Source organism: Patagioenas fasciata, chromosome 1 (assembly GCF_037038585.1).
Source record: "Patagioenas fasciata isolate bPatFas1 chromosome 1, bPatFas1.hap1, whole genome shotgun sequence".
Lineage (NCBI taxonomy): Eukaryota > Metazoa > Chordata > Aves > Columbiformes > Columbidae > Patagioenas > Patagioenas fasciata.
In genome coordinates, this window is record NC_092520.1 from 106,192,199 (window position 1) to 106,216,322 (window position 24,124).

Below are 24,124 nucleotides of genomic sequence, written 5' to 3' on the forward strand. Positions count from 1 at the left end.
AATGAGGTCAAAAACTTGTGTCTTGAACAAAAGGCATGATCTCATTAATGTCATTTTCTCAGAAGATGCTAAAATATTAACTAAGTTAGCAAAAAATATACAGGTAATAACAAAAAACAATGGTAAGGGGCAGTTCAACTGTCTTGATTTAGATTAAAATTATTTTTACTGTTGGAGTTTAAATACTACTTGTAGCTTATTGACTTTTTATTATGCTAAAAAATTGTGATGAGAGTCCAAGCACTTTCCTATAAAAAAGTAGAGTTAGATTTTTGCTGCTAAGAAATACTTAACTGGCTACTTTCCTGTATAAAATACACCATTATTTTCTTGAAAAATATCTTCACAGTGAGAAAATAATTCTTACATTTGGAAAAATCAGTCATTATGTTAGCCACAAATATATACATATATAAGGAATGTTGGCACACGGGATAAAGCAGTCCTGTTCACTTTGAAAGCAGTGGCAAATCTGTAGTTTTCAACACTACTGTCATTTAACTGTTAGATATTAGTGATACAAGATTTTCTAGTTAAAGACAATTCTTATTCTTATGGATATATTAAGAACATTTTATACTAAACATCTGTTCTGGTACCAGTAAATGTAGTTGGAAGAGCATTAAGCTGAGCTGAGCTTGCTCTGCATTTGGGAGCAGGTTTTTCTGTACAGGTGTAGTGATGCAATGATCTTTTAGCCAAATGGTTTAAACTATCTTAATGTCTGTGAAGTATAGTTACATCATCTGCATAATGGACTAATATGATGAGAAATGAATGTATATCTCATTTATGTTAATTCATGAGGCAGAAGCTGAGTTCAGATTCAGTCACGTAAAGTTGAACTGGTCTGGTAACTACAGCTGATCCATATATCTGGCACTCTTAAATGTTTGTCAAGCTTATACTTTCATCAGAAACCTTTTGATAAGCGTCTTAAAGCTTGATTTAAGGGCTAAGCTGGGGAGCATATTTTATTCTCTGGTGGCTTATGTTATAAAATAGGAAGTTTCTGACGTGTAATTGATTAGTGTTAATCTGAATTCGGCACATGTGAAAACTGTACTTTGCAACAGTATTTTAAAACAAAATGCTTCTGGTCTTTTTTTGTGTGTGCTTTTGTAACGTTTTTGGATCCTTCCGTGCAGGAAGACTGAATTGGGTTATACTCTTAAGTTTTTAGGAACAGAGTAATAGGAGCTGAGAAACCTACCCATTGTGAGTACATGCATATGAGAGCACTAACACATCTGCTTGAGTTAGAGGTTTCTCAAAAAGAAAATGAAACAAAACACTCTCTTCTAGTATTGTACTCTGTGAAGATAGCTACAGACTACTCTGCAGGGTTCTAGCATACTTACAGAATGACGTAAAACCATACTGAGCTGAGACACAATCCATTCTGAGTTTTAGTATGTTTTGTTATAACTAGTTCTGATAATGCTTCTAGCATAACCACAATGACCTTAGAGACAGCTGATGTGTTATAAATATTGCCCATTGTTGTGAACTAATGCAGATCGCTCAGAGATAGCAACATGGGTAGAGATTGTAAGAGGAGCTGTCGTGATCAGATGCATGCCCCGAAGAAATTCTTCCTGCGTCATGGACAGTTTTCAGAAGTACCCGAGTTTTAATTTCTAGAGTTCTGGCAGTCTGGTTTCTCTGACTGGCTGCTATTGGTAAGCTCAAGTAATCTAATGTTTTCAGAATTCTCAGCATGGATTGGGTGAAGTCTTCAGCATGAACCTACTGTTGTGTTTTAAAATTAATATGCTGTTTGGGAAACAATTTTTTATAAAGGATTTTAGATAAAACACATAGAAACCTGATGTGTTTCTTTGTTTCCTACATTTGCAATTGTTGCAGCAATGGAGGGTTTTGATATCCACTGATTATTGATCTGTCTCAGTTTTACGTCATTCCTTCTGTTGCTGTTAGTGGGGGATTATAATAAAAAATGGTGGTTCAGACAACGTTTAATGCTTTAGTGTCAACCCATGTAAATGAAGGTTTAATTTGGGGGATAAATTATAGTGTATAAACATATATTTATACACTCATTGCATTCTCACTTACTGCAGTACGCTGCATTCAAAGGCCCAGTTTTTAATTATGAGTACGTGCAGTTGTGAATGTTTTGCTTGTATGTGCAAATGCCTGTGTGTATTGTGTTTTCATATATGTGTATAACATTTGACTATGGAGAAACATTTGTGCAGAAAAGTGTGTGTTTTAACAAAATTAGAGTCAATTCTGCTCAAAGCGTTCTTTGCTATGTACCTCACTAAGTGAAGCGTATGTCATGGCTTTAAAATTTGCATTTAAATGCAAATGCATTTAAATTTGATGCATGAAAAGAATGGGATATATGGAACAGATTATTGGGTTTTAAGAATATTTTAGTACTTTGTGTAACCAAAGTGTAGCTCTGTAACTTGTAGATACAGTGCTTCATTATGTGATAATTTGTTGCTCAGCTGTGTTCACATAGGAGCTTTTTCAGAATTTCTATGAGGTGGATAGAGTGAAAAAGTACTTAATAATCTGCAAACACAGGGACTTGCTAGTTCTGTCTCAGCATGTCAAATGATGAGTTAGTAAGGAACAGCAGTAGAGGAAGGCAGAAATCTACCTTTCAACTGGTGTGCTGAGTTGGTATTTGCAATACTTTCCTAGAACGATGTGTTTCTATCCCTATAAAGTGAATATAAGTTTACATATTACATACAGGCACTTTTTCAGGAAGTACTGCTTTTGAATAGATTTTTAAATCAAGCAGGGCATGAGCCAGAAATGGCTATTCCATAACTTCATTCTCAGTAACCTCTGCATTTAGACTCCATTTCTTCTGCTTGTGACTAAGAGCCTCAGACACCCTGAGGAAAAAAGGTTGTTCTTGTTTAGCAAGAAAAAGCAGTCTGGAACAGCGTTTTCAGACTCTTATTACAGCTGCGAAATAAAGATGAGAAATCAGTGTTCCAAGTAAGTGCTTTTACAGTCACAGCAGAGTAGAATCAGTAATACATAATGGACTAAAGGAGGAAGAAATATCAGGAACAACTAATAAGGTTAAATGTATTTCTCTCTTGGCTTTTCAGCAGAAAATTTTACTTTCTGTGCTGCATTATACTCTGCAGCTCTAGAATGCACAGAACAATGCAGAATGTCAACTTAAGTTTTTGGTGGTTTTTGTTTTTTGGGTTTTTTTTAAATTTCAGTTTATTTGTGTGGGGCTTTTTTAAACTTTTTTTTTTATTCCTTTATTGTGTATATGTTGGATTTTTTTTTTTTGTTCCAGTTTTCTTACAGACCACCATAGGCTAGGTGACTTCCTTATGATTAAGTGTGCTGTTGTGATTGCATGGGTGAAGAAAGTCTAACTCTGGATTTTGCATTTTTATTGAAAACATGAAAAAAAAAGTTATTGTCCTCTGGGAAATAAGCTGCAGCATTTGAATAGTGCTTAGAATTACATCTAAAATTGCAAGTCTGTGTGTGGGAGGAATGGCATAGCTATGCTTTAGAAAAATGACTTCATTTGAAAGTATTTTGTATTGCTTTTTTAATATTTGAACTACCACATTGCTATTTGCTTTTGACTGAGGGTATTAGCTATAGAAATGAAGATTTTTCACCAGTTTATCATAATATGCATGTATCTATCTATTTTCTCAGTCTCTATGCTGTTTTAACCCCCTCGTGTATTCGCACTGTCCAATACATTTTTGTGTTGTAAAGGAAGATACAGGGTGTTTCAAAAAGATTGAGCCAATTTCAAAGCAGTATATTTCATGATCGCAACATGTTACAATTACATGAAAATTTACAGTTTAATGAGTTATCTAGTCTTAGTAACCTTTTAATAAATGCTCTATGTTCCTTACACCTGCTGTACAGAAAATTGAGACAATAGTGGTTGCAGAGACACAGTGTGTTTCAAAAAGATGGACCCAGTTTGAAATCACTACGTCTCTGCAACCAGGATCTGCCCATGAATGAAACTCTTACCACTTGAAAGGGCAGGGCATAGAGTTTCAAGTGATTACTGCTAGATGCCACTTTTTGTGTAATTGTAACATGTTGCTATTTTGAAATACACTGCTTTGGAATTGGCTCCATCTTTTTGAAACACACTGTATATCTGCTGATAATGTATATGGCTTCATGCCAGAAAAGGGTATTTGCAGAAAGACAAGTAGTCTTGCTTTTCACTCAGAATTCTGAAGATTCCTGGGTGATGGTATGGAGAAGTCTTACTGGTTTTGTCTCTGCTTCATTAAATGCTGTCTGGTGTTTGGGAGGAACAGTATTTTGAGATTGAGAAATGTATATTTACTTAAAATAATATAAGCAGGTATGTGAAAAGAAGGATTAGGTTTCCTAAACTCCCAGATTTTAAAAACATTTTGAAATAATAATTTCATATTCATGATGACTTCATTATCATTGTAGAGTTAATATATTTTTTACAGAGGAGCGAGTTTTAGGGAGATGTGAAAATTAGACCCCTAGAAGATGTTCCCTAAATGCATTTTTCTATGTATTTCAGTGATTCCTAACACTTTAGTTTTTGGTAGATTTACATTTTGAAGGGTAGTAGCTTGTGTCTTATTGCTATTTAATCAGAATTAAGAGTATGGTTGCAAAAAATGTGTTCAGTGTGGCCTCTATGTAAAAGCAATGGGATCACAGAATCACAGACTAGCTGAGGTTGGACAGGACCTCTAGTTCAACTCCCTTCCTCAGCAGGGCTATCTAGAGCTGGTTGCCCAGGACTCTCTGATACTAGTTTTTGGTTTTTGTGTAAATCCTCTGGATTTGGTGCATTTACCCTCTACTATGTGTCTCAGTTATCTTCACTTACCAACTTTTCCTTTTTGCTGCTTTGAGGGTGGTGAAAAAGGCCTTTTAAAGCTGTGCTAGGTAAAAGTTAATTTGTCTCCTCTTATTTGCAGAATACCTGTAATGTAATTATCTTAAGTTATGGGAAAGGCCTTAGTATGTGTTTGGAGCTTACTGGTATGGTTCTCCTATGTTGTTTACATACGCAGTAGTGTATGTACTGTTTTGAATGAAGAAATCCCTTTGTGACATTGCTGCCTGCATGAGCCTGTGTGATGGGAGATTCCATTATTTTCAGATTAATAAATGTTGCTTCAGCCATCCGGGGAATGATGCCTCACATCTTAGTTGGTCTACTGAGGAAATGTAACTTAACAGTTGGCCTGTCAGAGGCCAACTGTAACCTTGTAACCTCTTGGCCAATTTCGAACAAAATTGGGAGATAGTTGTTTCAAGTTGCTGTGTAGTTTATGAAAGCAGGTGGCCCATTTAAAGGAAAGTGACTGGTAAATCTCTTAAACAGGATTAAAGTATGCGCTGAACTATTATCATCAGAAAGCTGGGGGTGGGAGGAGTTACAAGTGCTCTAGTCAGTTTGTTGTTTCTTTCTGAGGTGGTAAGATTTAGTAATTTTTTCTTTGTCTGCTTTTCTGTAAGAATTATCAACAACTAAGACAAAGATTTAATGGTAATTTTTCTTTCTGGTAGGCTTGTGCTGTGCTCAGGAATAAGGGACTCACAATATGGATCTCCAGAGCGGTTTGCATTTTCTCTCTGTCTTCAGTGACATTGAGAGGAGTGTGCTATCATGGATATGGGCAAGAGAGTGATTGGATTGTCAGCTTTGTTCTTTTGCTACTGCTCTTACTTTCAGGAATTTGAATTTTGTTGTGAGAGCTTAATTTTCATGAACACTCCCAGAATTAACTGTACTGTGCTCAGAACCTGTCAGCAGGCTTCAACAGTGTGGGAGTGCTGCTGGTTCCGTGGGGTGTGGCTACAAACACCCACTCACCTTTTAGTTTTGCATAGGTAAAGTGTATTTCCAGTTTTGTTTCCCAGGATGTGTGCTGATGAACTAAGGAGAGGAGATGATTATCTGTTGATGGAGTCTAATCAAATACATTTCAGTTAAAATGGCAGCAGTTAGGAGGTGGTGCTTGAGGAATTGGGAATAACATAACTGCTTTCTGACATTGTGAAACTTGGGCCTATCTGGAGTCAGTTTTGGGTCCATTACACTGTTGGAAAGTTCTATAACCTTGACAATTAGCATTTTCTTAAATCTGTCGATGCTGGTGTTACTTAGCTTTTCATGTAGGTTACCAGTACCAAAACATTATTAACTGTAGTTTTTATAGGAAATTTGGACTTAAATGTACAACTTGAGTATTGCAGTATCATTTAAGATGGAATAAAGTGAAACAAAAGTGGTTGAAGTAATTCTAGTAGCTGATCAATGCCAAAAGGGGAAGATATTAGTCTTCATCCCTACTCCTTCTCGTTTGTGATGTCCTGCCCTCTGCATCAAGGTGGTTCATGTGCCATACTCCCTGCAGCGTCAAGTCAGAAGTCAGCTCACTGATAAGCAGAAAGCTCACTGTTTTTGAGGTTTTGTGTGTGCTGGGGGGTGGTGGTGTCATGTGTTACTGTGTGTGTCCTGTGCCTCTGCCTTGGCTTAGTTTTCTGGTAGGTTTATGAGTTGAATTAGCTTTCTAGGGCAGTCTCATGAGCCCCAGAAATGGCTCAAAGTAGGTAGCAAGTTCAGACCTCAGAATGACAAAGAGAGGAAGAGTGGAGCTCGCCATTGCCCTTTGACTAGCGATAAATGGTTAAATTGGTTAAAGCTGCCTTGTGCAACTTCACCCTACCTAAACCCAGGGAAGTTGAGCAAGATTATGAGAAATTCCTGGGTTTTGAATCGGTTTTGATATAGATTTTTGTTGAATATTTATTTTACTTAACTTCAACATGGTAGGATCCTGCTAGTCTTTAATTTCTTTTTGGTTTATTTACAGTTTGACTGTAGCTTGCACATAAGTAACACTATGCATCTGCATGTTCAAATGCTTAATAAGCAATTAAGCTTCACTAAACCTAGTATACAGAATATTATTTATTGTGACCTAATCTTGTGTTTTCTATTTCCTTAGTATATTGCACTTTATAAACCTCATCACTTAATTAATTCTTATTGTAAGAAACAAGGGGGTGGGGAGAAGGGAGTGTGTTGTTACAGAAATGAGACACATAAACTTTAGTATGTCTGAAAATGTTCAGTTTCTTAGAAATAACCTTGAGTAAATTGACATATATTTTTAAAGAGAATATTTTTTTTTTTAGGTTGTACATTGTACAAATCTACTGGACCTTGTTTCTGAAGTTACGGAAATTTGGCTTCCTTTCTGAAACCTTTGATATTCAAGAGTGGGTGTCTCATTGCTCTCCTGAGATAAATTCTTTAGAAAGATTGAGGGTGGGATAGGAAGAAAACCCTGACAACATTTTTAGTGTTGCATATTCTTTATCTGACCACTAAGTAGCTTGGAGTGAGGAATCACTTTGGCAGTACTGCATAGTTACTCTTGTTTGTTACTTTTTCTTTAAAATTAGTGTATTTGTGGGGGAGAAATATTTAAAGTTGTTTAAGTTGTTCTTTAATGTTTTAAGTTGTTTAAGTTGATTTTTCAGCTGAAGAGAAACCAAAAAAGAATGGTGAAGACTTTAAGGTCTTTATAAATGTTGTCTCAGTTAGGATTTATCTGGTCAGAAAGGGCTTGTGATATGTTATTAGAAATAACAATTTATTTTTATTTATTTATTTTTTTCTTCCCCCCAGGTGATTCATGGCAGGGGACGTGGAAGGGTTTAGCTCCTCTGTCCATGACACCAGTGTCTCTGCTGGATTCAGAGCACTGTATGAGGAGGGATTGCTTCTTGATGTCACGCTTGTCATTGAAGACCACCAATTTCAGGCCCATAAAGCACTGCTTGCCACCCAGAGTGATTACTTCAGGATTATGTTCACAGCTGATATGCGAGAACGAGATCAGGACAAAATCCATTTGAAAGGTCTGACAGCTACAGGCTTCAGTCATGTCCTCCAATTCATGTACTATGGAACTATTGAACTGAGTATGAACACTGTTCATGAAATCCTTCAGGCTGCAATGTATGTCCAGCTTATAGAGGTGGTGAAATTTTGCTGCTCTTTTCTCTTAGCTAAAATCTGCTTAGAAAACTGTGCAGAAATTATGAGACTTCTGGATGATTTTGGTGTAAACATCGAAGGAGTCAGGGAAAAATTGGACTCCTTTCTGCTAGAGAATTTTGTGCCACTGATGTCCAGACCTGACTTCCTTTCATATCTGAGCTTTGAGAAGCTCATGTCTTACTTGGATAATGATCATCTGAGCAGGTTTCCAGAGATAGAGCTGTATGAAGCTGTTCAGGCCTGGCTGCGCCATGATAGAAGACGCTGGAGGCATACGGACACCATCATTCAGAACATCAGGTTTTGTTTGATGACACCATCCAATGTTTTTGAGAAGGTTGGTGCATTTGAAAACCAATAGACAGGATTCATCATTTAGCTAGGGCAGCATGCCATTAAATAGGTAAGATTCCCAAACCTGTCAGGAGGAACAAAAAGATAGCATTTATTTTTCTAATAAACCCATAGAAGACAAACATCTAAATGTATTGTCATCTGATTATTAGACAATAGCATGTACAGTGGCTGGAGAACAGGTAGGTTTATAAAACATGTTTTTAAGTGACTTCATTTGGAAAGGACATTTTAAAATAAGATCACTTGTTTTATTTCAGTCGTTCTTACTGTTTTCCACAAGTTGCTTCTTGCTCTCCAGAGGTTTTACAGCTGCATACAGTATGTAGGGCATATGTCATTAGAATTGTTATCAATATAATCAAAATGTAGTTACTTTAGATTTTATATGTTTTAAGTACAGATGTTTTTATTTACAAATGAAAACTAGCATCTGCTGTTAAATCTGCAGAGTGTTTTTGTTGTTGTTTCTTCAGTGCTTGTGCTGTTACACAGCAGCTGGAAGTAAGCCTTGATCCTGCAAAGTTGCAGACATTTGGTTCTACATAAGGCACGTAGTACAATCAAAAGTTATTGACAGTGTGAAATGTGATGATTTACTTTGAATATGGGAGGAATCTTTGTAATAGGTGATGTAAAATTCAACTGATCATTTTATGTTTTTAGGTTAAAAGAGAACTTGCTTTTTTCTACTGTTCTGTTGAGTATTTGTCAACAATAGAGGATCACAAAACTTTGTAAGCAGCTCTTTTGCAGGCTAGTAATGGTAAGAGTATTCAGGTTAGGAATTAAGCTGTGCTGTTTTGTTTTAACAAGGCTCATTTTGTGTGATAAGATACAACTTTAACTTGTGTATTTTTCACCTCTCAGTGAATTAATAGGATTTAAAACTGTGTTTTTGTCAGGCTTTTAAAAATTGTTTTTCCATATATTTTTACTTCAGTATCTAGTGAATATACAGGTACGGTTGTATTGTTCTTGGTGATTTTAAGAGCTACTTGATCATTTAAACAGTAATACTTACACTTATTTGTATTTCTAATTATAAAAGCTATTAATTACCTCAGAGACTAGTGAGTTTTTATATTTTGGATTTTTTCATGTGTGAATTAAGTGAAGGACATAATAATAAATAAAATATATTTATGATCCTCTGTTAGCTTATAGGCATAAACAAAATAAATGCCTGAACATGTTTTAGAAGGGTAATGTGATATTTATTGGGTTAAAATATTTGCAACTAGTAAGAGCTGAACTCTGCAAGATACTGTGTAGTGTCTTGTTTTTAATAACGTTTTTACCTTATATCATTTAAACCCTTCAGTTGGAAAACTGATAGGATTCAGAGAGTATTCCTGAGGTCAGTTTAATAGGGTAAGACTCAAATGAAAGAGCCTGCTTCAGGTCTTTGAGTTTTTGGGATACAAGTTCACGCATCAAGCTGTCTTTGGTTAAATTTCTGTAACCGCAAGTGAAAAGTATATGTTGGTCTTCAGCATTACATTTAGGTATAACTTCTGGGGCTGGTTTTGCTATCAGTGGTATCAGTCCTGCATACAGTGCTGCTCATATTTTCTCTTGACAGCTACTAAATAGCCAGATAGGTAGATCTTAAGGACAGAAGTAGTTTTTAGTGTCCTGGTTTAGGTACTGACATGTAAAAAAAGCTTTATCTGTGAGTGCACTTTCCAGTAATTGTAATGGGAGAAGAGAGAAGCCAGTGCAGATTCTGAAGTGGGACAAGTCGGCAGAGGGAAGCCCAGCTAAATAAGTATGTCATTTGTTGCTGAAGCGAGGAACGTATTTGTGTTTTGCGCTGGCTAGGGAGCATTGAGTAATCCAGTGTGACAAAGGACAATGCAGTTGGAGCTAACATCACAATATAGATCACACTTTTTTTTTTTTTTTAAATAAAGGAGCATGTCTATTAATTATTCTGGAGGTAACCTGAGGAGAACTTTCCTCTGTGTGTAGAAGGGGGAAAATATTGGTAAAACTGCCCTTTTTTGGAGATCCACAAACAGAATTCACCCTTTGCCTGAAGCCAGCACATACTAAATGCCTGTATGAATGTACCAAATACAATCTGAGGTTGACTTTTACAGTTCAGTGAACTCTGTATTTGCTATACACTGGCTGGCTTGTCATCTGTATTCTTATGTAATCTTTCTAATACGCATTTTTAAGATGCCTGTCACTGTAGTATATAAATAACTTATATAACTTAACTTTGTAAGTCACAGTAAGGATGCCTTTGGCTGCTTAAGCCATTCTATTTCTTACATGTTTCTTTAAAGAGATTTACAGTCTGAGTGGGATTTTTTGTCTGTTTAAAAAGAAATTGATGAGCGATTCCAGATTTATACCTTGAGGCTGATGTGCATTTGGAGTGAAGGTGGAGGCTGTTTGCTTACTCTAAACTGTTCTGCTTCTGAAGTATGAAGCCCTTAAAATAAATATAGATGTATGAGGGAAGATGGAAAGATAAATTAAGTAAGGATTTGCCAAATAGTTAGAAAATAAAGGCAGAATGTATGGGGAGAAGCACAAGTTCCGCTATGTGTGTTACATTTTCCTTTATATGAAACATATCCATGACTCTGTAAGTCTTGAGGAAGATTGGAGACAAAAGTTAGAGGGCATTTCTCCTAGACTGTTGATTTAATCTCTGTATTATTGTAGACCGCCATGTCATGACTTGCCTTCATAAATGGAGCTTAAGCTGCATTTAGTTTCTGTGTACTGCTTAAGTTGAAGTGTTGTTTCAAAACCCCTGTCCTTAAAATAGAAAGGGTGTTTTTTGGTGTCCATTCTGTAGATTTCTTATGACTAGCCCATGATTTATACTCTGATTTATAAATTCACAGCTTAAATCAGAAACTTACGAATTACTGGGTGTTTCTGCTTTAGAGGTAGAATGAATAGCATGTTATCTTTGAGTATGTGCCTAGAAAATAGAAAATTTTTAGAAGATGTCAGTGTAATTTTATGTTGTTGTGACTTTGTCTTTGATAAATGTGTTGAATTACTTTTTTTTTCTCATTTACCTCCATGTTTAGTAATTCATATGTATTTACTCCTACAACTTGAAATGCTGAAGCTTAGAGTAAGAAGTGTCTAGTGAATGAGGCTAGTGGGCCCCTCTTATCTTAAATAGGTGCTACACTTGATATTTTTATGTTTAAAGGTTATCGCTGACTCAGATTTGCTAGCAGTGTTTATAATGTGCTGAACATCTCCATTCTGGAGTATAGATTCTTGGCTCTGCTCTGATTTGAGAGACTTAAGTTAGATTCCAGCTTGGTTCTGAGAATTTATCTTACTAGTTTCTAAAAAGGAACAGCAAAATACTCAATTTGAGGGCTTCATCCTTGCTGCAGAGAGACTATGTCATTTTGTCTTTATCCGGTTGTGTTGAAAAACAGTAACTGATTTGGAACACTTGCAGAGTAGCCCTTGAAAGCCCTATACTGGTACTGACCAGTTTTTGTACTGGCCATGGAATGTAAGTAATGACCCATGCTAGAAAAAGGGGAAGTACAGCATCTTGTCCAGTGCTATGTATACCAGTGTTTGGTTGCAAAGTAATTTTGATTGCTGCTGTTTTAGAGATATAAGTGTGACTGAATTTTGATTTGGATTAAGTGTGTTAACATTTTGATAATGTTTGTTGATAGACTTACAGTTGTGTTTAGAATATGGCCAGAGATAAGGATCCTTGTTAGTAGGGCTGATGGATCTTTAGTTTTGATTCAACTTAATGTCTAGTAATTTTTTTTTCAAGTGAAAGAAAGAATTTACTCTCTACAAGTCTGACACGGACACCATCATTATTAATTTGAAAGATGTGTAGCACAGCTTCTGTATTCCTCGTAGTTGAGTTTGAGTTGCATCATGTACACATTCAGAATTGGCAGTTTTAGAGAACTTTACTAAGCACAATTTTATAACCTCTGAAATAGTTCTCTGCTTGTATAACTAGAGATAATAGAGTTACATTATGAGCCCTCCAGATTTTTCAGTGTTTTTTACCTGTTCTGCAGCAGGAACCAAGCTAATATCTACTGCATATAATAACATGTTAAGATTTAGTTTCCAGGTGTACAAATAATAGATGTTTTGTTTGGGCACTTCAAAAGGAGCCTTTCTTTATGGTTTTGAAAGCTTTTTCCTAAGAGCTCAAGTAACAAAAATGCAAATAGAGCAATAGCTGTTAATAGGTGTATGGGGAAAAAAAAGCTACATACCAAAGTCAAACTTGCGTTACAGAATGTTTACCTTGTATATTGTTACTCTTCCTGCAGCTTATTAATTTGCTTAATAGTTTTTAGGGGAGGTAAGATGATGAATGTAACATGGAGTACATCTGATCTTCTGTAGGGATCACTTTTCAAATTAGAAACTAATGGTTTGCATTTTTTGCTTTACTTTTTCATAGAATGTAGATGGAAAATTCTGAAACTTGCGTAGTTGCTGCGACTAGAAAAGCGTGCATTGCAATACAGCAGAAAAATAGGCTATGATTAATAGCTGTATCCATTTGGAAAGCCAGCAGTTTTTACTGAGTGTTTGACTGATTCAAAATGAAGAAAATACATTCAAGTTCAAATTTACTATGGCTGGAGGGATGGTGGTGATTTTGGTGAACTCTTAGTGGTTTTGATATTGACTACCTAAAGGGTGAATAGAGGAGTGGGTGTTTTTAATTATTTTGTTCATCTTCTTTAGAATAATGCATTTGATTGTGTTTATGTTGTTCCTTGTCTGCATAGCTAAAAGTCCAGCTGTGAACCACTGGAACTGGTAGATGATGCAATGAGATATCATTAGAGTTCTTCAGGGAGCTCTTACATTAGAGCTATGTCCCAGCAGAACCTCTCTAAGAAGGTTATGTCCAGAAAACTGAAGAGAAAGCATGTAGAAATCACATGAGCAAAGATTTAGCACTTGAGTTATATTCCTTTTTTACAATAAGACTGGGGTTGGTAAGGAAGTACAACTTAAACTTTGAGACCCTTCATCAGGGTAACAGAATAGTCTTTCTATAATGTTTGAAAATGCTATGAAGCATTTGTATTTTTTTATCAATTCAGAACGCACCTTTGGTTTTACTTCAAGTTTCATTATGGTTAGTGTACATTTCCATCTGTTTTGTGTGTTTTGTAGAAACCTGTGTGGGTTCTGTCGGGTTGAGTATGTTGGTAATTAGGTGCACATTCGTTCTAGAGCTGCTTTTTTTTCTGAATGTTTTAAAAATTCTTAATGATTATATATTTTCATGCTCATCTCTTCAAGATAGTGCTTGCAGATAGCTTCCCCACAAACTTTAGTCTGAAAGAGTTGTTTATAACTAGTAGTTGTGTTTGCTTCTTGTTGTCTTTATGGTTTAAGGAAGAAGATATGTGGTTAAGGATTGGGGCTTTGTTTTGTTGTTAGTGTCTTGGTCAAGATAAGTAGTAGTAAACTACTAATAGATTGATTCTGTCTCTGGAATTAGAGATGCTTATTGTTTCCTTTTGCATGCTCTCATGGGGTGAGATTTAGACTATGTGAAGGAGTAGAGTGAGGATATGTTATGTGAGGCTTATTTTAATTCCAGTTTCTGGCTGGCATTTCAATTTCTAGATCTAAAGACAGAATCGTAAATGTTGTGGGGGAAAGAAAAAACATTTTCCGTTTCTGCCAGGATTTACTGGCATGCTTCACACTTTAAGTATTTTGATCCTGTTGTCTTCCTTAATTACCCAAGAAAATTTGAAATGCATATGGGTGGAACAGGAATTGTTAAATTCCTAAAGTAATGGCTCCAGATTGGGAATGTGTGAAGTAGTTGTGCTGTTATGGAATTTCAAAGTTACTTTTAGGATAAAGTCATCGATCCACGATTCTTTGTTATTTTAACTACCTCTTTTTTTCTTTTTTTAACCTTTAACGTTTTCTGTGTTTTTACCATTTTTCTTTTTGCCACTCCTTCCCCAGCATATTTTCTGGAATTTATGTTCAATTTTTTCAGTCAGGCAAGGTGTGGTTTATTCTAGCAAATGCCATATGAGCAGATTTCCGATGTTTGTATGATTTATTCTTTATTCTCAATAAGAAATTAGATCTGTTACTACCCAGGAGAGTTGGGCTTTACTGTGGGTGTTTTATAAGCACTATACCTAGGTAAACCTCTTTGCTTCATCATCACCCCTGGTAAAAACAGTAGAAAGAAGTTAGATATTGCCACAAGAATAATATATGCAATCTGCATGTGACCATCTTTTTCTAAGCAAAGATAAGTTGAATTTGTCAAGATAAAGTGGGGAAAAGAAAAAGTTTAAATAAAAACATAAAATCACTGTAACTCTTGAGCTATGCAGTACTTTACAATGGTAGATTAGTATTCATGGGTTTTTTTGAAATCTGGTGTGTAAAAACAATCTCAAAATCTGTGTGAATCATATCCAATTATAACAGTTCAAAAGATTTTTTAAAAAATGTTTATCTGACAGCAGAATGTCTTAATTACTGTACAAGGAAGAGAAATTATTAACAGAAAGCTAACAAAATTTGATGAGTGTGTGTATATGGAATGAGCAACTACTTTATTCACAAGGTATAAAGAACATTCAGTTCTGAGTTACTTTTCATACACATGAAAACTCCCACTGCCACCCCTTAGGTAAGTGGTGGTCCAGACTTTTGTCCCTTGGGACAGGGAACAGGAGGAGGTAGGGGAACAGATATTGAAAGATAGTTACCTTGTGGTCACTTAGAAATTTCAAAGTGGCTTGACTTTTTTTCAAAGTATTGCCTCTCTTTTTGGAGCTGGTGGGAACTAAAAGCATTTGGAGTGTTTGAAAGCAATCCAGTTTTATCTGAAAGAAACTGGGATTTAGGATCAAGTGTGATAGCGGATTTGTGGATTTGGCAATCTCAAGCAGGTGTTTGTTTTAGAAGTGTAATTCAGAATGCTGTGTTAGACCAGAGGATAGAGGAGTGAAGCCTCCTTGACAAGAATCACACAGTGACCTGAGGGCTGCCTGGAGCCAGATTTATCAAAGTGTTCAAGATGATGATGTGTTTTGGTGTTGTCTCAGGAACTTAAATTGGCTTAGATAATAGAAAGGGTCCTTGAAAGGTGAATTTTCACAATCTTTGCCTCCCACCAACACCTATAAAACTGAACAGGGATAGCTCTTTTCAAATTGAGACAGCACTGAGAAGGAACACTTGCTACTATGTGGTAATTCAAAGGTTGGAACTCTTACCTGGGAAGTGGACTTTCAGACCTGCCTCCACATTTCACCAAATAAATGTGCAACCAAATAGGATGAGATGTTGTGTTAATGGTGTTCATTGACATGTGGAGACTCACAGAGGGGAAACCATAAGGTAACCATCATGACAAGTGGTTAGTGCAATCATGTGTTCTGAAGGAAAGGTTTGGGTACCTTCCCTTCCCACCTCACCCCAATTAAATAGCCCATCGAGCGGAGCCTAGCGTTTGGGGATACGTGCTTGGGCTTGGTTATGAGAATTTAGCAGAAATTAAGCTAGACCAGGCCTTGGCAAACACAGAATGGGTGTGTAGAATATTTTTCAATACCAGGAAAGTAGTGCATTTTTAATTTAGACACTTTAAGCAGAAAATGAACAGAGGCTTTTCTGGGGGAGAAGGAATAATGATTTTTAGACTTGGAGATTTCAGTGGTGCCTAATTCCATCTTAAATTCTGCATATGAGTATTCTGCTGAAAATGTTAGTCACTGCTGTTAATCACTAAATTGCCTTCGGGATTTTGGATAACAGTGCATTATTAAACCCTCTATACACAAATGCAGTTGCTGTCAAGATTGCCTGAATGAAACTAAGAAAAATAGTGTAATGACACATAGTCATTTAGGTTTTCTGTTTCTCTTTGTCAGAATTTTAATGTCTTTTAAATGTATTCATAGGTAAAAACATCAGAGTTTTATCGATACTCCCGGCAGCTGCGACATGAGGTTGATCAAGCCATGAATTACTTTCATAGCGTTCACCAACAGCCTTTGATGGAAATGAAATCGAACAAAATTCGTTCTGCCAAACCTCAGACTGCAGTGTTTAGAGGAATGATAGGACACAGTATGGTAAACAGTAAAATTCTTCTCTTGCACAAACCAAGGATCTGGTGGGAACTAGAGGGTCCTCAAGTACCCTTACGACCAGACTGCCTTGCCATTGTGAATAACTTTGTGTTCCTGTTAGGTGGGGAAGAACTGGGGCCAGATGGTGAGTTTCATGCTTCGTCCAAAGTGTTTAGATATGACCCAAGACAGAACACTTGGTTACGAATGGCAGACATGTCTGTTCCACGTTCTGAGTTTGCTGTTGGAGTTATTGGGAGGTATGTTTATGCAGTGGCTGGGAGAACCAGGGATGAAACATTTTACTCAACTGAACGATATGATATTACTGAAGATAAATGGGAATTTGTGGATCCCTATCCAGTCAATAAATACGGACATGAAGGGACTGTGCTTGGTAACAAGTTGTATATCACTGGTGGAATTACGTCTTCTTCAACTTCTAAGCAAGTGTGTGTGTTTGATCCCAGTAAAGAAGGGGCAGTAGAGCAGCGCACAAGGAGAACTCAAGTGGTCACTAACTGTTGGGAGAACAAATGCAAAATGAATTATGCAAGATGTTTTCACAAAATGATTTCTTATAATGGTAAGCTTTATGTCTTTGGTGGTGTCTGTGTGATCCTACGGGCCTCCTTTGAATCTCAAGGATGTCCTTCTACAGAGGTTTATGACCCAGATACAGATCAGTGGACTATATTGGCTTCTATGCCAATTGGTAGGAGTGGTCATGGTGTAGCTGTTCTGGACAAACAGATAATGGTTCTTGGAGGCCTTTGTTACAATGGTCATTACAGTGATTCAATTCTCACCTTTGATCCAGAGGAAAACAAATGGAAAGAAGATGAATATCCAAGAATGCCATGCAAGCTGGATGGCTTACAAGTCTGCAGCTTGCACTTCCCTGAGTATGTTTTGGAGCATGTTAGACGTTGCAGCTAAACCAGAATGAACAACTTAATAAAGTACAAAAAGCTATACATAATTTGTCAAAAAATACAAACCAGCTGGATTCCTTGAGAGACTACCTTGTGATATAAGAACAACTGCTAAATGCTTAAGAGAAACAGGATATACAGGGAGAGTACTTACCAAGTTCGTTAGAAAAGCCAATAGTTGGTCTGATATTGTAAAAGCTTTGTGTTTGTTTTCTTTTTTAACAAACATGATTGTAAGTAGGGGAAAGAAAAATATATTTTTGAGTGTTGTTACTTTTTTTTTTAATGGCCATTATACCACTATGCTTCTGAAGTCAGTGGAGTTTAACAAAAGATTTGTGTAAGGAAGGCTTTCTTTTCATTTTTCTTATTGAGGATCAAAATAAAGCTCATCATTTGTACTAGGTTACCAGGAGGTTTAAAAGAACAAAACAAAACCATTTCGGTATTTTATGTTGTCTTTTTGATACTTCTCCCATTAATTGCAAGATATTCTCAAATCTAGGTGTTTTTGTTTTCCCTTATATATGTTGAAGAATAATCTTAACCCCTTTGCATGACCTTTTTCCTGGTTTTGTACAGTAGTACCAGTAAGTCTGCCAAAACGCAAATCACATGTTTTCTACTACATTGAAAATGAAACATTTTTACATTCAAAACACTATTTCTATGCTGCCTTCTATTGTCTGCATTGCGTTTGCTGGTGAGTAAAAAATGTATACACACATGCATACACTATGGAAACCATCTATAAATACATCTTTTTACGTGCAGTTACGATATTATATTTTACTTAGTGCACAGGTTCAGCTATATCTGTTGAATTTAAGGTATAGTACTGTCCTTTAATGAGCTAAATTATTTGAAGTTATTAAGTAACTGGAGGCCTCATTTGGTATCGAAGTATCTTTAGTATATACTGATTGATTCAGTAACTTTTTTATATCAATGCTACAAAATCAACTGTTGATAATTTGTTATTTTATAAATTATTTTTAAGAAGTAAACACATCTGAGTTTCCTTTATGTTTGAATGTGCTACCCAGTCGTCTTTTTTATGAAAATGGAAAATAAGCAAATGCTCAGTACTGCTTCGACCCACAGATATTTTCAGAACTGGATAAACTACAGTTTATTCTCAGTACTTTGCTTGTATTGCTTCTTCAATATGAGTATTTTGTTTGTACTCATTGAAGTGGTATAATCTTGATTATTATTTGAATTATTGACTGCTGTGAACTACTGTGTTTTGAAAACGTGGAGTTATGTGGTTGGATGGTTAGTACCCCATTTATGTTTCTTTTACAAAAAAACCCCTACACAACTACAGCTACTGACTTCAGAGTGCCTGAATTGAGATATGTGGTTCACGAGGGCTTTGAATAACTCCATTGTGTTCACTTGCAGATATTACTGACAGTAGATTGGTAAGAATTATCAGCCAAAACATAAATAATAACAGTAATTATATTCTGATTATATTTAACTGTGTGAAATCAGTCACTTCTAGAGTCTAAAGGGGAGATTTGGAGAAGTTGCAGGCTCACACTTAGTTCAGACGTGTAGGGGCAAAATGCTGAAACGTGCACCTGAATATTTTGTAAAATCTTAATGTTGATGGGTTTCACTTTAAGCAAGACTTGACTTTATATGCAGCGATGCAAAACTACTTTATTCAGCATCTTCCAGTCAGAAATCACTGTAGAAAAGGAATGTACAGTACTCAGGGAGTTCAAAAGAATGCACTTACAAAGGGACCAAAATCACCTTAAATTTCGTATGTTAAAAATAACACGTACTTGCCTAAAATAAGTTTGAAATAATTGATGGAAGCTAAAACGACATGTAAAACTCCTCAAACTTGTATTTTGATATTTTTCTAGTAATTATGTTCTGGATTGAAATGTGAGGATTTGTAGAAAGTCAGCAGATTTTTTTTAATTTAAAATGATTTATTGATAGACTATTTTCTTTCCGTATGTTTTAACAGAAAGAGAGAATGTATGGTATCATAGCTGTAGTGGTAAGTTACTTACACCACTAGTGACTGGACCAAATATTGATTCAGCTTTGTGATGCACACTAGTTTGCAGTAAAATGTCATTCTTTTTTTAACCAAAATTCAGTTTACTGAATTAGAAATCTAATTTACTTCCTTAATAGCGTAACGTAAAACCAGCTTGGCTTACATTAAAACCTCAGTTTCACTGTGAGACTTACGTGTGCATTACCCTGCATGAGTGCAGAGATAAACTGACTCTAGTAGATGCTGACTGTGTGCAAGTAAAAAGATTCTACTGTATCTAGTTCATGGAATATCAGGGCACAAGAAAAAAACCAAGGATTTAAAAAAAAAAAGTTTTATTCTTTTTTTCAGCAGCTCATTTCTCAGTAAGTTTATGGGACAGCAAGAACTAATCCTGCTTGAGAAGGCTTTCATGGGCATCTTAGGTATAGCGTGGGGTACTTCTGTTCTATCTAGGGCCAGCCTGGGGAATGGCCGTGGTTCTGGGCATCTGGTCTTCACTGATTCATGTGTAGTAAAGAGACATTCCCAAGATTTCATTAAAAATAATGGTAAGGATGGGTGTGCTCAGGTTATGTTTTTGAGTCTGCATTTGAGCCTTCTGAAGCTCTGTGTGCTACGTAGCTGTCACTGAAGTCATTGGTGAGTACTGACTCGAAATGTAAAGAACCAGATAATTTTTAGGTGCTCTGCTTTCAAGTTCATATTTATGTTCAGGCAACCAGTTCTGAAAGATCTTGTTCAGGTTTGTAACAATAATTATTCTGTCCAATTCTAATTTGAACTGTTGGTTTCCGCTTCCCTGAAGTTGTGTCTCCATTGGGAAGCTGGCTGTAACCCTTGGAGTATTAGGAATGATTGGAATTTGCTTGAGTTTAGAACATGTGGGGCTATGCAAGAATACTTTGTTAATTTACATTTCTGCTATGCTTTTATTGCTTCAAACATGAAATACAAAATTAGCTTACGTTCTTTTTCCATTATAGTGGAACCTTTGAGTTTTTTGAACTTCTTGAACTATTTTTGTTACTTTTTTAATTGAAGGGATATTTTCCTTTTTTACTTTTTTTTTAAGTACTGTAAGTAAACATAGAATCTTTCAATTATCTCCAGATAATTTATTGTTTAAATAAATACAAAATTAAACTGGCTAATAAGAATTGTCTATGACTATCAAATTTTTAGCATTATGATCAGATTAATAAGAGGTTTTAAAACATTTGAATTCCTCTCATTTGTTAAGAAAAGGTAAGTTATTACCTGTAATTAGTAAGTTGGGGGCGGGGGGGGGGGGGGGAGGGTGGGATGTCCTTCTCACTCCACCCATAATGGAATATCAACAAACCTGATCTCACCCACATATTTAAAATTTAAACATGACCTGCTTTTAAACAGCATCTACTTGCCTTTTCTTAAAAAGGTGGGAATAGTGACTTACAGTCTAGGGTTTTTTTCACATTTTTATATATATATATATATATATGTGTGTGTGTGTGTGTGTCAGTTTCATGTCTTAATTTAGCAGCTAGCTTCAGGAGAAAATTTTGTTTTCAAATGAGCCAGGATGGACAAAAGGCAAAGTGCTGTGAAGGGGTTGGACACTGCCAGTTCCCTTTCCGCGTGCTGCTATATCTGTTTTTAGGAGACAGATTTATTTATTTTTTTTTTAAGACTGCATAAGAAAAAAAATTTCTAAAAGCTCATTTTCCCCCACGAAGCATTGCTACTAGTTTCTTAGTGGGAAGTATCAGGTGGCAGAAAAAAACGCTTTTGAAAGTTTTGTTCCCCATTGATTCAGCTGGAGGGAGGCAGTACTTGGTTTTACAAAGGCTCTGCTGTTCCAAAAACACTTGTTAGCAACAGTGACTGGTGGCAACACATGAGCTACCTGGCAACCTGCTTTTGTGCAAAGTGTGGATGCCCCACTTGCCGAAGTGTGATAGCGATCCTGTTAGAACTAGCTCTAAGGATTTGTGACTTTCATATTTCTCTGATTTCTGAGAGTTGCAATGATGTTTTTTCTTGAGGTCCTCCTGCCTTGCAAACTGGAGTGCTGCATTTTTTCATGCTGATCATGTGATAACTGCTTGCATCAGGGGTGAAACTTGACACTCAGGAACCAAAGGATAAAACTCAGCGTGTACAAATTCAAATTGGCTTAAAAATGAAAATGTTGCTTAACTCATTATGTCAATTCTTTTGCAAAAGGAGGGTAAGCATTATGGGGAGAACCTTAAAGCTCTTTAAATAAATTTTGAATTTGTGTCAGCATTTCTATGACAAAGTCTTTTAGAAATAGTTACATTTGCAGAGGTACTATGCCTTTTTAATATATTTTCCCTTACCAAAAAAAAAAGTGAATTGGGCCTCTGATTCTTTTAACACTTAAGTGTGTACTTCACGTATATAAATAGTCCAGTATAAAGAAAACAGTAAGGTACTTAAAACAGAAAAGCACAGATGTTATTAAACCTGTGCTTAAGTGTTTATAGGGTTGGGGGCATCAAATAAAACATCCATCCTGCTTTCCTTCTGTTAATAAAAATGTACCTGGTGAAGTTACTTGAATAAGTGTGGTCCATCACATGTGGCAGCACTCACTGAAGGAGAGTGGGAAAGAAAATAACTGGAAAGGATGTGTAATCTATTTAAAACAAAGCTTGCTGGTGTCCTATAGCAAACATTTTGAGATTTTAATGATCGTAAAACAATCTGAAGCTGCTTAAAACAAGTATTAATGACTACTTTTGCATCTGTATTCTATTTTTGAAAGCTGGTGAATAACTTTATCATTTCCAATTGTGTGGATAAACTTCATAAAGCATGGTTGTATATGGCAGGGGGCAGAAAAACTGGCTTCTCGTGAGCACTGCTTTCCCCGATTTCCCTCTACTAATATGTGGGGGTTTTATTTCAGTTGCCAAATGTCGATGTTTATGTAGTCTTTTGAAAATAACTTTCAAAGATCAAGTTAAAATATCTTTTGATTAATATTAAGATGGTAGCTAGGGGAAAACCACTTTTATTTACAGACGTTAGTTTTTATTTATGGGTCTGGTAGAAAACCTTGGTGTAAGTCTGGCAAATTATGTAAGACTGTAATGTTAGCTGTACTTATGGAGCTTTCATTACCTCAGTGGGACCCACCTAACATTTATTTCAGTTCTGGGAACAGGCGAAGTGAAGAGTGAGCTATGCTTTTATTTAAAATATTTTTCCCTATATATTGTTATTTTTGTAGATATTTTTAAAATAAATTATTATATGATGGAGAATGCAATTCCACTGTAGTATCCCACTTGATTCCAGTGTACAATATCAGATTGTTTGTATTGAAAAGAATGTATTTGGTAAGTATTTGATAAGTTAATGGGGAAAGTTATTTTCAAACTGTGCTGTTTTAGTACTAGCAATTGGAAAATCTTTTCCTATATGAAATTAAAATTATCTATATATATGACCTCATATGTACATTTGGATTAACTGTCTAATGACTACCCCAGGGCTGCTATAAACTTCTCTGAATAATTTAAGAATGGCTTGGTTTTAACTGTTTCATAGTCTTTTTTTCTTGTCCTTTTTTGGCAGAAGGTAATTTTCCCTAGCTATGGAAACAGTGTGCTCGGACTTGCATATGCGCTCTGTTCGGATTTTAAACTTAAAAAAATATATAAAATGTGTATAAAGAGAAGTGTAAATAAAAATATTTTTAATCTTTAAACACTCTTGTGTAAACTTTGTAATACTTGAATTGTAGTTGACCTGGATTACTTTCTATGGGACTTCAGGGTTTACTCAGTTAAGTAAATCTTAAAAAATATTAAGTGTTGCTATAATTCATATGTTACATTAATGATAGCTAAATTTATCCTGACGAGTTGTCCTTATATAGCATCAAGCTTGTATCTCTAGCTGTATTTTATAATCTTGCCAGTTTTAATTGCTGCAGTACATTCACGTGTCTGCTCTGCATTTCAACTTGAAATCATGTTCTGAGTCAATGTCATTGCTACAGCAGTAACTCAAGGCATAAATTTAACCTCTAAGACTGAAAACTGAGCAAACCTGTGATGGTAGATGCCCGGAGGAAAGGCAACTGTTCCCTGCTGTCATACACATGGAACTGGGGGCTCTGAGACCATGTGCATTCATCACATGTTTGTCAGGAGTCCAAGTCACGCTACTGTATAGCAGGAAGGGGAAACTTCATTTCAGGATTAATGTGTCAGATTAGAACAACATTCAATACCAAGAGGGGAGGGAGTGGGTAAGGTTATGATCTTACTTTCTTGACCAGTCTGTTGAAAGCTTTCCTTGTCAGTCCCTTGCCACATTTTTCCTTTGCCACTGTTTTTCAACAGCTCTCTTGCTGTCAGATCAAAGCCCCTGGTTGAAAAATCTGCTATCAAGAATATTTGAAAATAACTGTAGTCTCATGGTTTTTTTGAGTTCTAGAATAGCATTTTTATTTTATTGCTTAGAATTACTTAAAACTTAATTTGCACAAAGTAACATTTTTTTCCCCCCTTCCCTGTTTGGTAACTTGACTTCATTCTACACTAAGTAGTACTGTTTAGTATGAGAGAGAATAGTGCAGATGAATTTGTGTTGGTCCCAGTGGAATGTGTCACAGCAGGAG

General features: G+C 35.9%; 1 protein-coding gene across 10 annotated transcripts in view; it reads left to right on the forward strand.

Annotated features, from left to right (window-relative positions):
• KLHL15 (kelch like family member 15) overlaps positions 1 to 23,206 on the forward strand; it is a 28,809-nt gene extending 5,603 nt beyond the window's left edge. For 7 of the 10 annotated variants that reach the window (XM_071812270.1, XM_071812293.1, XM_065859236.2 and 4 more), the window contains 2 exons: positions 7,685 to 8,396; positions 16,354 to 23,206. In XM_071812270.1, coding sequence (XP_071668371.1) covers positions 7,692 to 8,396; positions 16,354 to 17,463 — 1,815 coding nt within the window. In that variant the 5' untranslated portion in view covers positions 7,685 to 7,691 and the 3' untranslated portion in view covers positions 17,464 to 23,206. Of the gene's footprint in view, positions 1 to 7,188; positions 7,273 to 7,684; positions 8,397 to 16,353 lie in introns of all 10 variants that reach the window. The other 3 variants (XM_071812288.1, XM_071812292.1, XM_065859243.2) reach the window with 1 other exon arrangement.
• Positions 23,207 to 24,124: the final 918 nt, after the last annotated feature.